General features: G+C 44.0%; 1 protein-coding gene across 1 annotated transcript in view; it reads right to left on the reverse strand.

Moving 5' to 3' along the window:
* Positions 1 to 12,558: 12,558 nt before the first annotated feature.
* The window catches only part of RNF130 (ring finger protein 130), a 288,762-nt gene continuing 281,987 nt past the window's right edge, over positions 12,559 to 19,333 (reverse strand). The window contains exon 8 of the mRNA XM_030213323.1: positions 12,559 to 17,560. Coding sequence (XP_030069183.1) covers positions 17,451 to 17,560 — 110 coding nt within the window. The 3' untranslated portion in view covers positions 12,559 to 17,450. The remainder of the gene's footprint in view (positions 17,561 to 19,333) is intronic.

Below are 19,333 nucleotides of genomic sequence, written 5' to 3' on the forward strand. Positions count from 1 at the left end.
GAAAACCAGAAAAGGAGGGGAGGGTGAGCGCAAATATTTAGCAGGCTTCAATAACATACAAATGGGTAAATGTGCATAGAAAAGAAATTCAAGAACAAGGTTTTATGATATGAAGTTTGAGGGAGAGAGGCTGCTACTGGGGAAATTCATCTTTCCTGAGAGGGTGGTGGATGACTTGAACAGCCTACTGGCAGAAGTGGTGGAAACCAAAACTCTGCCTCAGTTTAACCATGGTTGGGATAGGTACAGAGGTCAATAGGATGAATGGGGTTGAGAGATGATGTAAATGACAAGGTAGATGCAAGGCAGTCATTAAGAACAGCAAGACTTAGTGGGGCAAACCCAAGACTGGATCAACCCTGTCCTGTAAATCTGGATCCAATTGGCGGCCTTAGGCTAGAGATCAGGGGTTCTCAACCGACTCCTCAGGGCACACTCAGCCAGTCAGGTTTTCATGATATCCTCAATGAATATTTTATTATTTTTATTTTATTTTGTTACATTTGTACCCCGTGCTTTCCCACTCATGGCAGGCTCAATGCAGCTTACATGGGGCAATGGAGGGTTAAGTGACTTGCCCAGAGTCACAAGGAGCTGCCTGTGCTGGAAGTGGGAATCGAACTCAGTTCCTCAGTTCCCCAGGACCAAAGTCCACCACCCTAACCAATATGAATGAAATATATTTGCATGCATCCTGAATACGTGACTGGTTATGTGTGTCTCAAGGACTGATTTGAGAACCCCTGGGCCAGATGCTACTTTAAATAAGGAATATATATGCTATATACCCAGAAACCCCTAAACCAATGTGCTTCTACAAACTGGACTGGCTAAAGACAGAGCCCTCAGTTAAAGGAAGCTATTTGATCTAATATTTATGATTTAAATGGATTGTAATGATTTTTGTAAGCATTCTAAGTTTTTTTTTCAGGGATGAACAATGATTAGAAAATAGTGAAAAGCAGTTATTTGCTTTCAGTATTTGTTTTGTCCTATCTATGATAATTCCAATTTTCTTGATGGGGGGGGGAAAACAGTTTTTGTTACTTAATGTTTGTAAAAGCACATTCATTTAGGAGTTCACGTGGTATTTTGGTTTACATTTTTATACACCTTAGCTTACGTAATCATTTATTTTTATTTATTACCATTATTGATCTCCCCCCAAATAGTAGAGAATTAAAAGGGGAAGCCAACAAAACCAATTTAGATAAAAAGTGATATCCTACTGGGTGTTTCCCACCCCCTTTTCTTTCTTTCCTCAGGTGAAGATATTATGAATGTGTAGAGATCTTTAAAGTTCTGCTCCAAATGGACAGCAGAGACCTCTAGAGGTTCTACTAAGTACTGAACTTTGACTTGTAAATATCCCACACAGCTTTGAGAACAAGGGGAGTGCTCTCCTAATTTGTGACTGTTAGGAAACCCCAGCCCTATTTTAATTCTGTCTTTGGCTCCTGCATCCCTGGCCATTGTACTGGGAAGAAGGTTATTGGCTAGGCCAGCCATTGTAAAAGGAGGAGAAAAGTGGTGAGCAGTGACAGGGGGGCTGCTGAGCCTTCTGCATTAGCCTGAAGGTGTGAGTGAGCAGACTGGAATGGGGAACCAGCCCACCACCACTTTTAAGGAGGAGGATAAAGGAGTGGAGCAGTTGGAGAAACAGGGGAAACAACAGAGGATCCTGGTCCTTAGGGTGGCTGTCGAAAGAGACACAGAGGACATAATTGAGATTTGTAAAGATAAAGAGACTGACAGACATACTCCTTTCTGGGGTAAAGCAATTCATAGAGGGTACAACAGTAACAGATATAAAGGAAAGAGTCTCCTAGGAGCTGAGAGTCCTGAAGAAACAAATAAGATACTGTAAGTGTTTGATTCTATTTTTGCTATTGTTTGAATATTTGTCCCCTTTGTTAAAAAAACAAACCTCTATTTTTGGTTTAGAGCACAGAGATGCCAAGTTACCCAGTTCCAAGCTGGAGATTTTTGGCCAGTCCTGGTTTTGAAGTTACATCCCAAAGCAATTTAGGATTTGTAATGCCTGATCCTATCTATTGAAATCAGTGCTGCAAAGTCCCATAATGCACCAGGATGGGTTGATCAACAATACTGGGCTATCCCAAAACCTTCAGCCTGGACCTGGGTAACTTGGAGTCTCTGAGAACACTAATTCTGGCCCGGACTGAGTTCTTTTGTGCCAGGAGAGAGTGGATTATTGTTGCCAATAGCCTTTTTTTGACCTGGAACCCACCAACAAAAAACAAATATGTGTATGTAATTACTCAGAGTAATACTGATATGGGTTACAAATGTTATAAGCCTCTCACAAGATGGAGGCTCCAAATGGGTTTATTTTGTGCATACTGTGGCAGGAATGAATCTTGTCCAGGACTTATTGAATGTGACCTCAGCCTCTCAAATTACTCCTACAGTTTTTTCTGGAGTTCATAGGGTGTAACATTTCATAAGATCAAGGGTCACTTTAGATAAAGTCAGTGGGATTATTTCTGTCACCCTTTTCTTGGTCTCTGATTATAGTTCCTGCTACTTAATGGAGGAGTAGCCTAATGGTTAGTGCAGCAGCCTGAGAACCAGGGGAAGTGGGTTCAATTCCCACTGCAGCTCCTTGTGACTCTGGGCAACTCACTTAACCCTCCATTGCCCTAGGTACAAATAAGTATCAGTACCTATATATACTATGTAAACCACTTTGAATGTAGTTTGCAAAAACCACAGAAAGGCGGTATATCAAATCCCATTTCCTTTTCCCTTTTGAAATTCTACATGGAATGTTGCTAGGTGGAGGAGTAGCCTAGAGGTTAGTACAGCAGACTGTGATCCTGGGGAACCAGGTTCAATTCCCACTGCAGCTCCCTGTGACTCTGGGCAAGTCATTTAACCCTCCATTGCCACAGATACAAAATAAGTACCTATATATATTGTAAGCCACTTGATTTTAACCACAGAAGGTGGTGTATCAAATCCCTTCCCCTTCCCATCTTCTCTCTCTCGCTACCATAAGGCTTGATTTTCTAGCAACAGACTTTCCATCTGTTGGAAATGGTCCAGATTTTTCACAACTTTTGAATTTGTTGCAATTATTCCCAGGATCGTGATCCTAGTATTTTTCTGGTACTGTTAACACATGCAGTAACAGAGAGAAAATAACAGGTATCTTGTGTTAAATGCATGTGTTATCTGTCATGCACTTAACATCACTATTAAGGTGGCATTAAGTGATCTCCATTATCTGCTATGGTAACGGTTAACACCAGTAAGTTTACTGTATGTTCACTGCAAAATGCAACCTATACCCATTCTTGCCCTATTCCACACTATGCATTTAAAGGGCACATCTATAACCTAGACGAGTGGTCCTGGAGGCATCCAGCAAACGGGTTTTCAGGATATCCACAATGAATATTCATGAGAGAGATTTTCATGAAGTGGAGACAGTGAAACCCACTAGGGCCAGAGGAAGCACCCATTTATAATAAATGTAAACCACTTTGGTTGCACCACAGAAAGGTACTATATCAAATGCCGCATCTCAAGAAAGATATAGTAGAATTGAAAAAGGTGCAGTGAAGGGCGACTAAAATGATAGCGGGGATGGGATGACTTCCCTATGAAGAAAGACTAAGGAGGCTAGGGCTTTTCAGTTTGGAGAAGAGACTGCTGAGGGGAGACATGATAGAGGCATATAAAATAATGAGTGGAGTGGAACAGGTGGATGTGAAGCGTCTATTCACGCTTTCCAAAAATACTAGGACTAGGGGGCATGCGATGAAACTACAGTGTAGTAAATTTAAAACAAATCGGAGAAACTTTTTCTTCACCCAACGCATAATTAAACTCTGGAATTCGTTGCCGGAGAATGTGGTGAAGGCAATTAGCCTGGCAGAGTTTAAAAAGGGGTTAGTTTCCTAAAGGACAAGTCAACCACTACTAAATGGACTTGGCAAAAAATCCATAATTCCAGGAATAACTGTATAGAATGTTTGTACGTTGGGAGCTTGCCATGGTGCCCTTGGCCTGGATTGGCCGCTGTCGTGGACAGGATGCTGGGCTCGATGGACCCTTGGTCTTTTCCCAGTGTGGCATTACTTATGTACTTCAATGTTGAGAATACAAACGTTTACCTATGTATGCAACCCACTTGTTTTCCTTTTTGGATGTAAGGTGGTATAACAAGTTCTCAAAAGTAGTATAGTGTCTAAACGCTATTTTGCAAAAAAACAAACAAACAAAAAAAACCCTGCTTAACTTACAAAGTGGTGTATTTACAAAAGACGTACACAGTAGCAGGACATAGGGGGCTCCCACTTATACACATGACTTACAGAATACTGTTAGGGGCATTTCTGCCGCTCTTATGCAGTTACATGGCTGGCGTAAAAGTGAGCAGCACATCGATAGCCAGTTATGTTAGTACTAGCCTTAAGCCCATTAAAACGGGCGAGATTTGTGTTTTGCAAAATGTAATAATTATCACCTCCATCCATCCATGTCCATCAAACCTCCTCTCTCCCCTGCCCTCCCCCCATATCCAGCCATGAGTGGGAAAGCGCGGGGTACAAATGTTAAAAAAAAAACCCCTCCTTTTTTCCTTGGCCTCCCCCCATGTCCAGCAACTCTCCTCTCTCCCCTGCCCTCCCCCCATGTCCAGCAGCCCTCCTCTCTCCCCTGGCCTCACCCCGTCCACCGACCCCTCCTCTCTCCCCTGCCCTCCCCCCATATCCAGCTACCCTCCTCGTCGCCACTTCCTACCCCCTCCGTGCTGGGCCCCCTGCACTGACATGAGAGCGCCTCTCACCTCCGTGTGAAAGCGCTGCAGGCAGCAGCAGATCTGCTGCCTGCAGTGCTTCCACACGGAGGTGAGAGGCGCTCTCATGTCAGTGCAGGGGGCCTGATATGGAGGGGGGTGGGAGCGGCAGCGGGTGGCGACGTCGGGGATGGAGGTTGGTGTGCCGGTGATGTTGCTTCATCTCCAGGCTCCAGTGGCAGAGTCAGTTTTCCCTCTGTGTTCCGCCCTCTGACGTCATCACGTCTTGACATGAGGGCAGGACAGAGAGGGAAGTCTCTACTGTGCATTTGCGGTTGAGTCGGTTACTTGTCATTTATATGTTTGATTCTGTAATGGAACCTAGGTTGCTATTACCCTCCAGGCACCTAATTGGATGCACTCAGTTCTAGAATTGCTCCCTAGATTCGGGAATTTCATGCACACTGTGAAGCCGTGCACGAATTCCCATGTTAAGTGCTTAACCCACTCTAGTAAAAGGCAGGGGCGTAGCTATGGGGGGCCACAGGGGCCTGGGCCCCCCCAAACCCTTGGTTTGGCTGGCGGGGGGTCCCCAACCCTCGCCAGCTGAAGCCTTCTTCAGCGCTGGTCTCCGGTGCAGCTGTGTTCCTACCCTGCTCTTTTCTTCTTGCTCCTCCTGTGCATGCTGACGCTCCTTTACGTGAAACTGAGGAGCGTCAGTGTGCATAGGACAGGAGCTGCAAGATGAAAGAAGAGCAGGGCAGGAACGCGGCTGCGCCGGAGACCGGTGCTGAAGGTTTCAGCTGGCGGGGGTTGGGGACCCCCACCAGCAAAGGTATTTGTTTACGAGGCAAGGAGGGTGCGAGGAGGCACGAGGCGGGGGGGGGGGGGGAGGCGAAGCGTGGCATGGTGACGGCACTCACAATGTGTCCCCAACCTCGGGCTCTGGCCCCCCTCCCACCATAAGGTCTGGCTACGCCCCTGTTAAAAGGACTCCTAAACAAATTCTTTGCTTTGGTATTTATGTAGGGTGATGCTGGGGAAATATCTGTACTGGAAATATTATTTGAGGCTGAAGAGTTAGAGGATCTGGAGCAAGATAGGCATTTTAAGTTCTGGTTTATATCCATCTAAGATCGGCACTGTGGTGTGTTTTGCATTTTCAGAGGGCAGATTACAAAGCCCTCATGAGAGACTCCTCAGGAATAAAGTTGTGGGATATCTTAATGTGGACTGGAAACTGGTTAAAAGGCAGGAAACAGAGTGCAGAGCTACAGGAAATGGTCACTTTTCTAATGAAGAAAGGTAAATAGTGCTGTCGCCCAGGGGATCTGAATTGAGACTGATTCTGTTTAACAAATTTCTAAATGATGTAGAAATGGGGCAATGCATGGGAGAATCACATTTAAAATTATTCAAAGCTGTAGATCACCATGTATTGTGATGATTTGCAGGAGGACCTTAAGAGTCTTGGAAATTGGGCATCATGTAGGCAAGGTTTCTGGAGAAAAGTCCATAAATCATTATTAGCTATGTAGACTTGGGAGGGCCACTGCTTATCCCTGGAAATGAGCAACATGTAATGGATCTACTCTTGAGATCCTTGCTGGGCACTTGATTCCTGGATTGACCAAGTCGGAGACAAGATGCTGGTTTGATGGACCTTTTGATTTTATCCACACTTTACATTCTTATGTGTATCCACATGGCTGAAATCTATTCTAAGTCTAGTCTACAGTTTCAGTTGTATGAAAGCGCTGTGATTGCAAATTGATTGATAGCTGTATCTTATTCTGTGTCGTTTTAAAGCACTTTTCAATCTTGCTTGTACTTTGGTCTCCTGCAGCTACTTTTTGCTGATCTTTTTCTCTTGGTGATTGTTTCTGGATTGCTGCACCTTCATCTTCTCCTAGATAGTTATCTATAGCTGCCTGTTCAGGCTCCTTGATGTTAGTCTTCAATCAGAGAGATGATTTTGGTTTTGCGTTGTTTTCCTTTAAGGAACGATGCCTTTGTGCATTTATCCAGGCTGAATGTCCTTGTGAAAATTCTTTCACCACTTGGAGCTCTTCTGCTCGAAGACTAGTGCAGGCTCTGGAAAGGCTGAAGTTGGGGAGCCTCCTTCCAAGAATTCAGGAGTGGCTGGGGAAAGGAAGTTTTCCTTTGTGCATTTACTGTGCTGAAAGGGACACTTCCTCCTCTGTCCCAAGGGCACTTTCTTACAAGCTCCACTCTGGTCTGAGAAGCAGGGATGGGCCCCATCAGATCTGACAGCTTAAAGGGACAATGTAGAGTGTTGAATGCTGCAGTGTGTGTGTGTGGGGGGGGGGGGGGGGGGGAGGTCTCACAAGTCTTAGCTACTCACAATAGTGAGTGGCACATTGGACAGAGTGCCACCGGGACAGAGAAAGAGATGTACCTAGGCCTGAATGCTCAAAACTCTGGCACTAATGGCCTCTAGCGGCCATGTTTACTTTTGAGCTTCTGGACCTTAGTGCCTCTGCATACTGAAAAATCTGACCTGCCCTTTGTATTTCAGTTGCTTTAATGATATCTTTTTATATAAATCATTACAACACAAAAATAGCTACGTTCCTATTTTTAATCTGAGAATGATAAATGTACAAAAGGTTGATGGTCTAGTTAAATAAAAACATGAAATCAGCATTTGCTGTGCAAACATTTCCCAAAACACTATTATGCCTTTTAATAAAATGGTATAAGGATTGGTCCAGACTACATTTAAGTACATACTAGGAGTTAGTTAAATATTTCAGCCATTTCCCTAGACTGTGAAACTGTTTACATGGACACGGTTTGGGGAGAGGCATCATCCAGAGGCACATTTATACGTGTAGGTTACAGAATCCTATAATCTACATATACATGTTCTTTAGTGCTCTAGGTGTGATCGTTTACACTAGCTTTAAGGCTGGTTAAGTGACTGCCAAGCACAGCGAAGGTGACACCAAAAAAAAATGGAGCTAGATGATGTGTAAATCATGCAGGAATTTTATTCAAACAACCAATAGACGACACGAATCGTGTTTCGGCCACAGCGGCCTGCCTCAGGAGTCTTCAAAATGAATGTGTTCAACACTCTAGCTCTCAAATATAGCACCAAATTTCAATACACTTTGAAATCTGGTTTGCTGATTTACAAGCAAATAAGCAGTTACGATTGTCTGGATTGCATATTTCAAAGGCTGCTATGGTTGAAACATGATTCCTGTCAAGTCTATTGAATGCTTGAACAAAATCCCTGCAAGATTCACACATCATCTAGCTCCATTTTTTGGTGTCGTCTTCGCTGTGTTTGCTTGACTTGTACTTTGCAAGGGACTTTGGTTACGTGATTGCGCCAGAAGCCAAAAAAAACAGCAGAGATGGTCTTTGGTCATCTGTTTTTTGGCTTCTGCTTCCTACCCTCGGAGACTGGTCTTTCTTTTTAGGTGATTGTGCCACACATATGGGTATGTTCTTGGCAAGTTACAATACTATTCTGTGAGGAAAAGTCAGTGCCCACTTTTCTTTACAAAATAGGCTCCATCTAGGTACCCCTTGAAGAATTACCCTTCACATGGATCTTCACACCATCGAAAGCAAGTTTTAAATACGAAATCAAATTCTGTATTTTAAAAATAGGTCTGTTTTCACTGATTTGATTCAAGTATTCAAAAAACTAATGTGTCTTTGGTCCAGCAAGTTTTTTGGTTTTATTAGTTGGCAGGCATTAAACAATGTGGTGAACACACCAAAAAAGAAGAAGAAATAACTTTTGCACAAACACACCAAAGAAACCCAACAGCAAAGGTGACCGAGAAGAAGAATCCCAAAACATTGATCCTGTTGATAAAATACTTTTATTGCGTTGGCAGAAATGTGTTTTGGCCAAAAGGCCTTCATCAGGAGTCTGATCTTACAACTCGAGCTTAAACACAGTAATGCTACTTAAACATACGCGTACACCTTCATGAGGATGTACACGTATGTTTTAGTAGCATTACTGAAAAGAAAAACTTAGGTACACAAACAGGCTAATGCCAATAACATGAGGTTCTGATTGTCGCTGGTATCGAAGAACAATACTGGCCTTTTGGCCGAAACACTAATTCGTGTAGAGTCTTTCTGTCAATACAATAAAGTATTTTATCATCAGGATCGATCGTTTGGGATTCTTCTTTGTTACCTTTGCTGTTGTGTTTCTTTCATTAAACAATGTGGAACATAATTCTGATACTGTAATACTGAGCCCTTTTCATGGCACAATGCTTTTATTTTAGATACCACAGAGTTAAGTGGAGATGATGATTACACTTGGAAGGTTAAAATGAAGAAAACACTGCTGTGTGGTTTTCAGACTAAATTCGCTGAGGGCCATATTTACTAAAGTGGATGCCTGCTACGGCGCATTGCTTAGCTGTGGTCCTCATTGATCTCGGTGAGACCTATCTCTGCAGTGGGATCCTTTTACTAAAGGGCGTTAAAACTAATAGCGCTTAATGCAGGGAAAAATGAGTTACCGCACATATGTACATCTAGTAATGCTATAGAAATAATTAGTAGTAATTATCAGCACTAATTGGCAATAATTAGAGTTTACGTGGCATCTTTTAGGCGTATTCTATAAAGAGGCGCACGTAAATTCTAGTGCGTGGATCCAAAAAGGGGGCATGGCCACAGGAGGGGCATTCCTAAAATTTATGCTCATTCTAGAATTAAGGGGCTCTGCGCCTAATTTACATGTGGGGATTTATACCAGGTTTTCATTGGTGTAAATGGTCGTGCCTAAATGTAGTTGCAGTTATTGGCACTAAGTGCTAATCTATAAACTGTGCCTAACTGTAAGTGTGGTTTATAGAATAGCACTAAGCCCTGTTTTTTTTTTTGGTGACAGTTTAGCCGCCATTTATAGAATCGAGTTCTAACCGCGGGGTTAGTGCGGGGGCACTTTAGTGCCTCTTAAATACAAGGTGGCGAGTGCTTCCATGTTGTTTTTTTTTGCAGATAATGAATGCTAATGGGAACAATTGCGCACAACCTATAAAAGAAAAAAAAAAGAAAATGGCGGACTTTTATGCTCCCGTAAATCTGGGCTTAGTGCGTGGGGAAAGTCCTGCATCACATTGCGCTAAGCCCAGATTTCACCACACTTTAGTAAAAGGGCTCCAGTGCGCATTAACACACTTTAGTGAAAATATCCCTGAGTGATAAAGCCTAGAATTACTGCCATAATCTATCCTAACCTCAGTGCTAGCTGCTGACAGGGTTGATGCCTAAAATAGCCATAATTCAGTCTGAAACATTTCTGCTTTTCAACCCAAAGTCTAGATTGAAGTTTTGATCACTGACTGGCTGGATCAGCCTAGACAAACCAAAATTGTGTAAAATATGCTTTGTATTTCAAGTCACATTTATTAAATAAGCATCTGGGGTTTCTAATTATAAACATTCCTGTCTCGGAAACCCTTAGATGTGGGCTGGCAGTCTTGACTGGAAATGGACCCAAAGAAGAATTTGGAGGTCTCCCAGAGCTTGGATAACTAAACCAAACCTCATTCCTGCCAAAACACATTTTCTTTCCAGGCATTCTCTAGAGCGGTGTTAAAAAAAAAAAAGGGGTTTGACACCCCTCTAGTCCAGAACAATCATGTTTCTCGAAGTGCTGCACCCCAAGAAGACAATGAGCTGGCACTGCTGGTTGCACTTACCAGCAAATCATTTCTCAGACTTTGTGCTGACAGAGTTGGAGTCTCAGTAAATAGCGAGGCAGATTTTAGATGGAATGTGGAGAGGATAAATCAGAAGTCCAGTTTGAGACCTGGAGAATTCCTAAAGTATTTTACAAGAGGCTCTGCCAAACGTAAAGCCTCTTATAAAACAGGTGGATGTGTATGTCCTGTCCCTCTCCTTTCAGCAGGAACAGTGATTTCAAAAAGCTGCACAAGTGGAAAACATATGTGCAACACTGCCGACATGTATATGAGAGCAACTTTTGTAAGTCGCTGCTCCCACTCTTGATATGCCCTAGTCCTACAGCACACATTTGGCCTCCCCATCATCCCCGTTCCTTAGAAACAGGATTACCCCCCCCCCCCCCCCCATAATGTGCCTCAGCATCCAATCCCCCTCAACCCTCCCTGGACACAACTGTTCCCCTCCACCCCCATCCCTCCTCTCTAGCCTTACTGGGGTGGACTGACCATTCTGGCAACTGGGCAGTGCCCAAGGGTCCAGAGGCTATGCCAGGTTGCCTGCCACCGCATACTGCAGCCCTTCACGGCGGTCCTACCTTGAAAGGGTTCTGGTGGTCTAGTAACCTCTGCAGGGGCAGGAAAGCATCCCAGATGCTTTCCTGCCCCCTGCTGCTATTCTTCCTGTGCCTGGCGCCGTGGCTGCTGTTTTAAAAAAAAGTCTGTTGAGACTAGAAGTCTCAGCAGCCTTTTTGAAAACATGGTGGCCACGGCGTCAGGTACAAGAAGAATAGCGGCGACGGGTAGGAAAGTGTGGGATTCTTTTCTGCCCCTGAAGAAGCCGCTAGACCACCAGGGACTTCAAGGGAAGACCCACTTGTAGGCGTCTGTATTGTGTGGGAGTGGGCAGCTGTGATGTGCAATAGTGGGGTGGTGGGCAGTGGCTGGGGGGGGGCCATGACCCTTAATGCCCCAGAGCCCCTAACCACTGTCAGTCTGCCCCTGCTGGGGTGTCTAGTGTCTAGTGAGATTATGAACAATGCCCAGGGGCTCCTGCTCACATGGTCCTGGATCTCAAAATGGTCACCGCAACCCTTGGCGGCAGGCTTGCAGTAGTATTGCTAGGGGTCAGGATGCTAATAAGAGCAATATTTCCCTTTTCATTCCTAGTGCACCTTCTCACCTTTGAACACCGCCATTCTCTTTCTATTATTGGGCCTTGATACAGCTTTATCTGCCCTGCAGCACATACTTCTATGCCAGTCTTCAAGCTCCATTCCTTTCATAGACATCAGTCCCCTTCTTAGACTTCTGATTTTGGGACTGCTTTACACGCTGGCTAAGGAATCTCTCTCTTTTCCTAGAAATACTGAATAAGGACCTCAAGGTCCATCCAGTCTGACCAGTTTATTCCTGGTACAATAGCACTGACACCAGCAAAGAATTTTCTGGCTTATCCAGTGATCCGGGCCCCCGGCCAATAAGGATCATGGGCACCCCCACCCCACCTCATTCCACCACTGAGATCACTGGTTCAGCATCTGTCATAATATTTTTAAAACGTACTTGAACAAAAACCTGGATCCAACATCTTTCTCTTTCTACTTTCCTTTTCACTCATGCAGATTCTTCCCTCTAGGCCACCCCATGTCCAAAAACTTTCCCTCGCTCTCTTTCCTACCCCCATTGCTCATAATCTCTCTTTATCCTTATGTTGTGCCTCAGGTCCAACATTTCTCCCTCCATCCCAGTTCTTTCTCTCTCACCCTGGATCCAGAAATGTTTCCCCTCCATCTCTTCTTCCCTTACTCCCATTGTCCACCAGTTCTCTCTCTTCCCCCTGACCATTCCCAGTCTGGCATCTCCCTCTCCCCGATCTACCTTAACACCCTTTTCCCTTCATAGAATCGCCGGCAGCAATTCCCAAGAACTACTTGCTACTGACCCCATGCCTTCCTCTGCCGCATCAGAGGGGCTGGGACGAGGCAGAAGGAAGGCTTCCGGGTTAGCCAGAGGCAGCACTTGGAAATCGCTGCCGATGATCCTGTGAAGAGCAAGGCCTGTTAACAGACTTTTGGGGGGGGGAGGGGGGAAAGAGATGCCTGGACCGTGGGATGGGCAGGGGGGAAAAAAGTAACACTGGCCATGTCACCCCACCCATGGCTACACCTCTGCTGTCATGCAAGCACTCTGCATGGTCCTGCCTCCCTCTGACGCACACTTGGTGAGGTGGGACCAGCCGAGCCATGCAGAGTGCCTGTGCAGCAGGCTCTGCAACTGGTTTTCTTCTTTCTGGCGGGCATGCATGGGAGAGTACAGAATGGATTGGGTTGCTCACGCTGACAGGTACTGGGAGCAGGGGGAGATGCTGGATCAAGTGGTGGAGAAGCACTGGGCCCTTAGAGCCCTGGGCCCTCAGGCACTGCCCGGTTGCCGGAATGGTCAGTCCGTCCCTAGGTTTATCCCATGGTTTCTGAATTCTGGTCCTGCCATATGATGTTTCTAGCTTTGGTAAAAGACACCAGTCCTAGTTTCTGCACCAACCCTGACTATTCCAATACTGAGCTGCTTTATATAGCTTCAGTCTGTCAGTGGCAAGCCTGTTGCTGGGGAACACAGTGCTGTAGGAAAGGGTTTCCTTGAGCACCCGACCCCACCCCCATTCTCCAGCAAACTCCCTGCTGGAACTTACCTTGCCTATCTGGTGGTGCCGTTCCCCTACATTCTTGTAAGCTGGATTGCTATTGACCAGTTTAAGGAGTATCGGACACATGTGTACATGGGGGTGTATGGAAGGGGTCACCCTGTTATCCTGTGTCTTTCCATGTCAGCACCTGTCTTTGCCAAACTGTAGCAGCCTTGGTACATCAACCTGAAGGCACACCTACTCAGTCTGATTTCCAGCATAGGTCCAATCAATATGCATGAAATATATTTGCATACAGTGGAGACACTGTATATGCATCTCTCTCTCATGCATATTTATGGTGGCTACTCTGAAAACTAGATGGACTATTATGTTACATTTTAAAAAATAAATTGCATAATCTTGTATAACAATGCGATGTACAGTGTAAACATCCAAATGTCTCATTCCAGACATCATTACTACATACATCACATAAAACTTTCATGCATAAAAATAAATCAAATGAAGCAAAGAGCCAGGTATGGCTCCAGACTAGCATTGACAATCACTAGTCCATATACTTGCTATTAGCCTCTTGTACATCTGGAGTTTCCAGCACAACAGCTGTCCTGTGTTCAAATTGCCAGTCGGGCCAAAACACTTGGGGCCAGAGTCAGTAAATGGTGCCCGTTAGGTAGCGTTATGATCTGCACTAAGCTGGTATCCTGTAAAGGATGCTCTGTGCGGAGCAACCTTTATAGAATACTAGCCTAGCGCTGTGTTTCCCAAGTCCGGTCCTGAAGTACCCCTTGCCAGTCAGGTTTTCAGGATATCCACAATGAATATGCGAAAGAGATTTGCATACAATGGAGGCAGTCTATGCAAATCTAGTTCATCATGCATATCTATTGTGGATATCCTGAAAACCTGACTGGCAAGGGGTACTCCAGGACTGGACTTGTGAAATGCACGCCAGGCCAGTGTTTCCCATCTAACTTTGGGCACGAGCATGTCATTTCCACCTGCCAAAAACTGGTGTAAATGCTGATGACCAACATGGCAGTGAGGTGCACGAATGCAGGTATTCTATAATGCCCCTTCTGGGAATGACCCTAACCTGCCCATGGCCACACCCCCTTTTGAGTTGCACGCTATGAAATATAGGTGCGTATGTCATAGAATAGGGAGTAGGGCAGGTCTGTGTGCAAGTCCTAATTACTGCTAATTAAATGCTTGTTAACACTAATTGATTAGCCAATTAAGCGCTAGCAGTTTGCACACAGATATGGGTGGTGTGCCCAAATTTGGATGACCTATACAGAATCCTGGGAGCTGGTGGTTTTATATCAACAACAATATCACCAGCAAGTCTACTGAGAGTACCAAAGTCATCACCTGAAACCTCAACATTACAACGGTGTCCGAGATGAAACAATAGTGGGGAAATTCATCTAAACGTCACACAACTATTCATATTAGTGTTTGGTGATCATTATTTCACACACTGGAACTATATGCAAACATACCCAGAAGGTAAATCCTGTGTGTATTTTAAATATGGACTTTTATCGCAAAATTCTTAACACTACACCTCTTCGAGCTGTAGTTAAATTTCTTTGTGATGTTCCATATACTTTCAGCATGGAGTTCATAGCTAATAAGAAGCTGCTTTCACAATTTTGTATCACACTAACTCCTTGGCATTATTTTTGTGCATAAACTCCATAACATAATGTGCCCGTGATAAAAAGCACAGTTTATGCATGAAAGAAAAATTACATGGGTTATCCCAATCAACACACGCTAACCGCTTCAACATGCATGCTGTCTTTTACAGATTTAGGAACATGTTACCATATTGTTCTAGCAGTCATGATACACATCCCCTTCATGAAAGGTTAATGCTTCCCCCTCCCCCCACAATTAAAAATTGTCCAAGGAAAGAAAAATCACATGACATCTGGCAGCTTTTACACAGGAGAAAATCATTCTGTGATATTGTACATTTTGCATCGTCTGAAAAAATACATCCCAACCAAGAAAAACTGTGGCCATCTTAACCAGGGAGTGGAAAAACACATCTCACGTCTCCCTTGATTCGTGCGCAAATCTTTTTCCAGCTGATATTCATCAGTCAATGCTTTTGACAGCAGTTGAACACTGCTGGGAGAATTAAACCCCAGATATTCAGTTCTAGCATCTATCTTGGACGGCCAGTCTTAGCAATTGTGGGGCCCTGTGCAGACCAGTTCAGTGGGTCCCACGCCTGCCCACCCCTTTCTTGCCTGGTTAAATCATTTTGAATATTGGGGCCTTTGATTCTCAGGAGCCAGTTTATTGAGGTGTGTAACCCATTCTGGTGGCAGAAGGAGCCGCCAAGATTTGGGAAGCAGGAATGTGTGTAAATGCCTATATTCTAGTCACTCACGCGTGTACGTTGACATGTGCATTAATGACCATTTTCCAGCCACACACTGTTCTGTAGGTACATGCCAATATTGAAAGGTGTGTACTTTGAACGTGAGTGTACACATGGGGGAGTTTGGGCAGAGTGGGGGTGGGGAACACATTTACATGTGTACATTATGAAATACCATAGTGTTTGTGCATTTGTAGGTGTGAGTGCTGATACCAGCTCTATTGCTGGTGTAAGCGATTGTGTATAGAATATAGGCATATTTTTGAACTATTACGCTAGTATTCTGTTAAGAAAAGTAGGTGCCTTCCTCTTTTTTTTTCTTTATAGAATAGGCTCCAAAAAGAAATAGGAACCCCTTTATTGAACTACCCTCTGTCCCCTGGATTCTATGAAGGTCGCCCACGTGCAAACTAATTAACAAAGCATGAATAATCAATTATTGATGTTAATTGGCACTAGTTTGGACTTACGCATGGATCTGCCTATGCGCTATTCCATAACGCTGTGTACCCAAAGTGTGTCACACACACAACCCAAAAGGAGGTGTGGCCATGGGAGGGACATGGGCAGGTCAGGGAAGTTTCAAATATTTGAGCTCAGTGTTATAGAAAACCGGGGTTGCGTGCAAGGATTTATATCCAGGTGTTAGCAAGTGTTAAGTCCTTGAGCCAAAATTTGGGTGCAGGAATCCACACAAAGCGCTATTCTATAAAGAGCCTAATTATGAGCGCCATCTGCTTGAATCTAGCCCTCTGTGTATAGTGGAAAAGACCTGGATGGCTCCGTCTAATTCTGTTGCAGCAGTAGCAGTTGAGTCCTGATTTTCCCTGAAGTATTACTACCTCGTTTTATTGTACTTGGTTTTTCTTTCAAGCAACTCAACTTCAGTCAAAGCTAAATGACACTTTAGGGACTGGGACATGCTGACTGGATGCCATTAAACAGAAAAGCTTCTCTTCACAGTTTAAGCTGAGAACATTCAACAACAATAATGGGTTAAAGGTTCAGGTTTATTTCTTGTTGTTGGTGGCTTCTTCTAAATTCAGTTTCTTGTAGTTCAGAAGGAAAAGAAATCAAATTTATATTATTCTGTAGCAGCTGAAGAAAACACGGAAGCTAACGGAGTCAAGCTGTGTATGTCTCATTAGGAAGTGATGAACTGGGAGTATTTGTTTGACAGATGGGCCTGTGGGCAGCAACGTGCTATCACACTGCTTCCAGGGTCAATGAACAACACTTGTTTGTAGCAGTGAGTAAAGCAACAGAGAGCCAGGATATTCCGGCCCTAGGAATCAAATACATCCTTGATATCGTTGCAGGCTCTGATGAAACCCAAACAATGTGCAGGAAAATAAACTCAACCAAACCACACAGTCACTTTACAGGACCCAGAAGCAAGACAAAGACGAATCCTCGTGTATTCAGGAACAGTCTGGAATATCTCATCAACAACCTCTCATTCCCCACACGCCGCCAAAATGGCAACAGCTCCTGTGTGCTCCAGGATATATATCACAAATTCAGATTACCAAGAGTGTAGGCTTTTCAATGACAAAGGGCATGAATTTCAAGAAGAGGCGTGCTTGCAAGAGCAATTAGCAGCGGCATGGGGAGAAATGGGGGCTGCCCTTAGGAAGCGTGTTTTGTTCAAAGACACGGGTGGATTTTCAGTAGCCCATCTTGGAGAAGAAACTGTGAACATCGTCGCTGTTGATGTTAGAACCCTGTGTGCAACGCTTCGCTTCATACAACTTCATCTGAAGAAGATGCGGTCCTTGTGGAGACAGTTACTTCTGCAACTTCCCCTTTTGCCAAGGGAAATGGTGGGTTGTGCTCTTTGATTGTGCTGTTCTCTTATTCAAGAACAGGACACATGGCTAGAGCGTACAAAACAGTTCATAATGACGAGTGTTAGAGAATGGAAAGGAACACTGCACAGCAACATCAGACTTTGTTCTCATCATAGATGTCCAGGGACGGTTCAGTTGCTGAAAATTCTGTCTCGAAACCCAGGCTCCGAGGAGATAGAGAACTGCGGTGGAAGAACAGACTACCTAGAAAAGTAAGATATAAAGGAGAAAACATGTTAAGCGCAGCTGGAGACATCCAGAACCTTTACATCACAAGGGCTGCTCTTCCAATTACTCTCACTGTGGCTCTAGAACAGTGGTTCTCAACCTAGTCCTTGGGACACACCTAGCCGTCCAGGTTTTCAAGATTTCCACAAGGAAGATACATGAGATAAATTTGCATACAATGGAGGTAGTGCCTGCAAATTTATCTTATGCATATTCATTGTGGGCTGGGTGTGGCCTACGGGCTATTTTGAGAACCCCTGCTCTAGCACCTATGATGCACTTCATTTATTACCATAATATAATGCATAAAAATGCATGTAGCACTGTAAAAACAAACATAGGGGCCATTTCATAACGCATTTCCATCTATAAAGTATATATTACATGCAGAACATGTCTCCTTATAAAATTATGTAGGGGTATATACATGCACAACACCTTGAACCTACATTTATTTTATTCATTTGTACATTTGATATACTGCAAAATTGAGCCTGGGCAGGCGACTATGCTGTTTCTCCTGCCCAGACCTGTCAAACTTTTGCACAATCCTCCCGCACTTCCCCCCTATGATCAACGCTAATAACGCGCCTATATTTGTATGTTATTAGCGTTGATCATAAGGGCATTCTTTCCCCGCTCTGTTCCAGTGGTAATTTTACAGCATTATTCGGGAACAGCACGAGGAACTGATCATCAGCCCCTGAGTGACCAAGGAAAGCCACAGTTTGAAGGAAGCAGAAATGCATAGGTCTGTAAAGTTAGTGTTCTCTGCTCATTGTGAGAGAAATGAAGACTTTTTTTTTAAATGCACGTGAGTTGCTGGCAGCACTTTGGTCTGTTATGCTGCTGAGGGGGGTGGTATAACTAGTTTTTCCTCCTATAGTCGGTAGCAGAAAGGCTTTGATGCAGAGTGAAGTACTGTACATTACTTGGTTAAAAGAAAAACCTGGACCAGCCTCACTGGCTAGAAATGTCTGCGTCATACTTATTTTGAACGGGGCCTTTCTGAGGTGGTTAGATACCCTATCCTCAGTGCAATCGAGGATCCAGGACTATCCTATGGAGACATGCTGGGGATTTTAGAAAGCCCAAACTCACTGAGAATCTGTAGCAGGACGCCACAGGGAGCTGCTCTATCGAGATTCTGCTACAATTATCAATTGGCTCCAGGTCTTTCTAAGAAACTGAGAAGTGAACTCCCTTGTCTTACTCCTGGATTTAGTTAAAGTAGCAGGAAATTGGGGTTCAAGAATTAAAAGCAGCCTCAGAGGTAAGCTTTGCGCACATGTTAAAGAAAGTCATTCTAGGCATTTGGTGCAGTTAGGTGAAAGGTGCCGAGACGAGATTTGGTAGTGAGGAAGAAGGTCTAGATAACAGCAACTGGCTATGGTGGGTTCAGGGAATGCACTTGCAGAAATGATGATCCCGTTTTTATTAAATGAAATATTAAAATCCACATCGCAAATAATAAGAGCTTTATTTAACTTCAACCAGCAATTGCACTTTAAAGGAAACATTTTGGTAGCGTTCTCTATGCCTTTTATATAAACACAAACTTAAAGCATCAGAAGAGACCGACAAGGTCCATAAGATAACAACTATATGGAATTCGCTGGAACAATATTTAGAAATCGGAGAATGAATATTCCATGATTGGGTTTTTGTCATTGTCATCTTTTTATCCTTCACTATTTTTTCTTTTTTTCCATTTGGTTTACTTTTTATTTTTCTAACCATGTAATAGAG

The sequence above is a fragment of the Microcaecilia unicolor genome, chromosome 8 (assembly GCF_901765095.1).
Source record: "Microcaecilia unicolor chromosome 8, aMicUni1.1, whole genome shotgun sequence".
Lineage (NCBI taxonomy): Eukaryota > Metazoa > Chordata > Amphibia > Gymnophiona > Siphonopidae > Microcaecilia > Microcaecilia unicolor.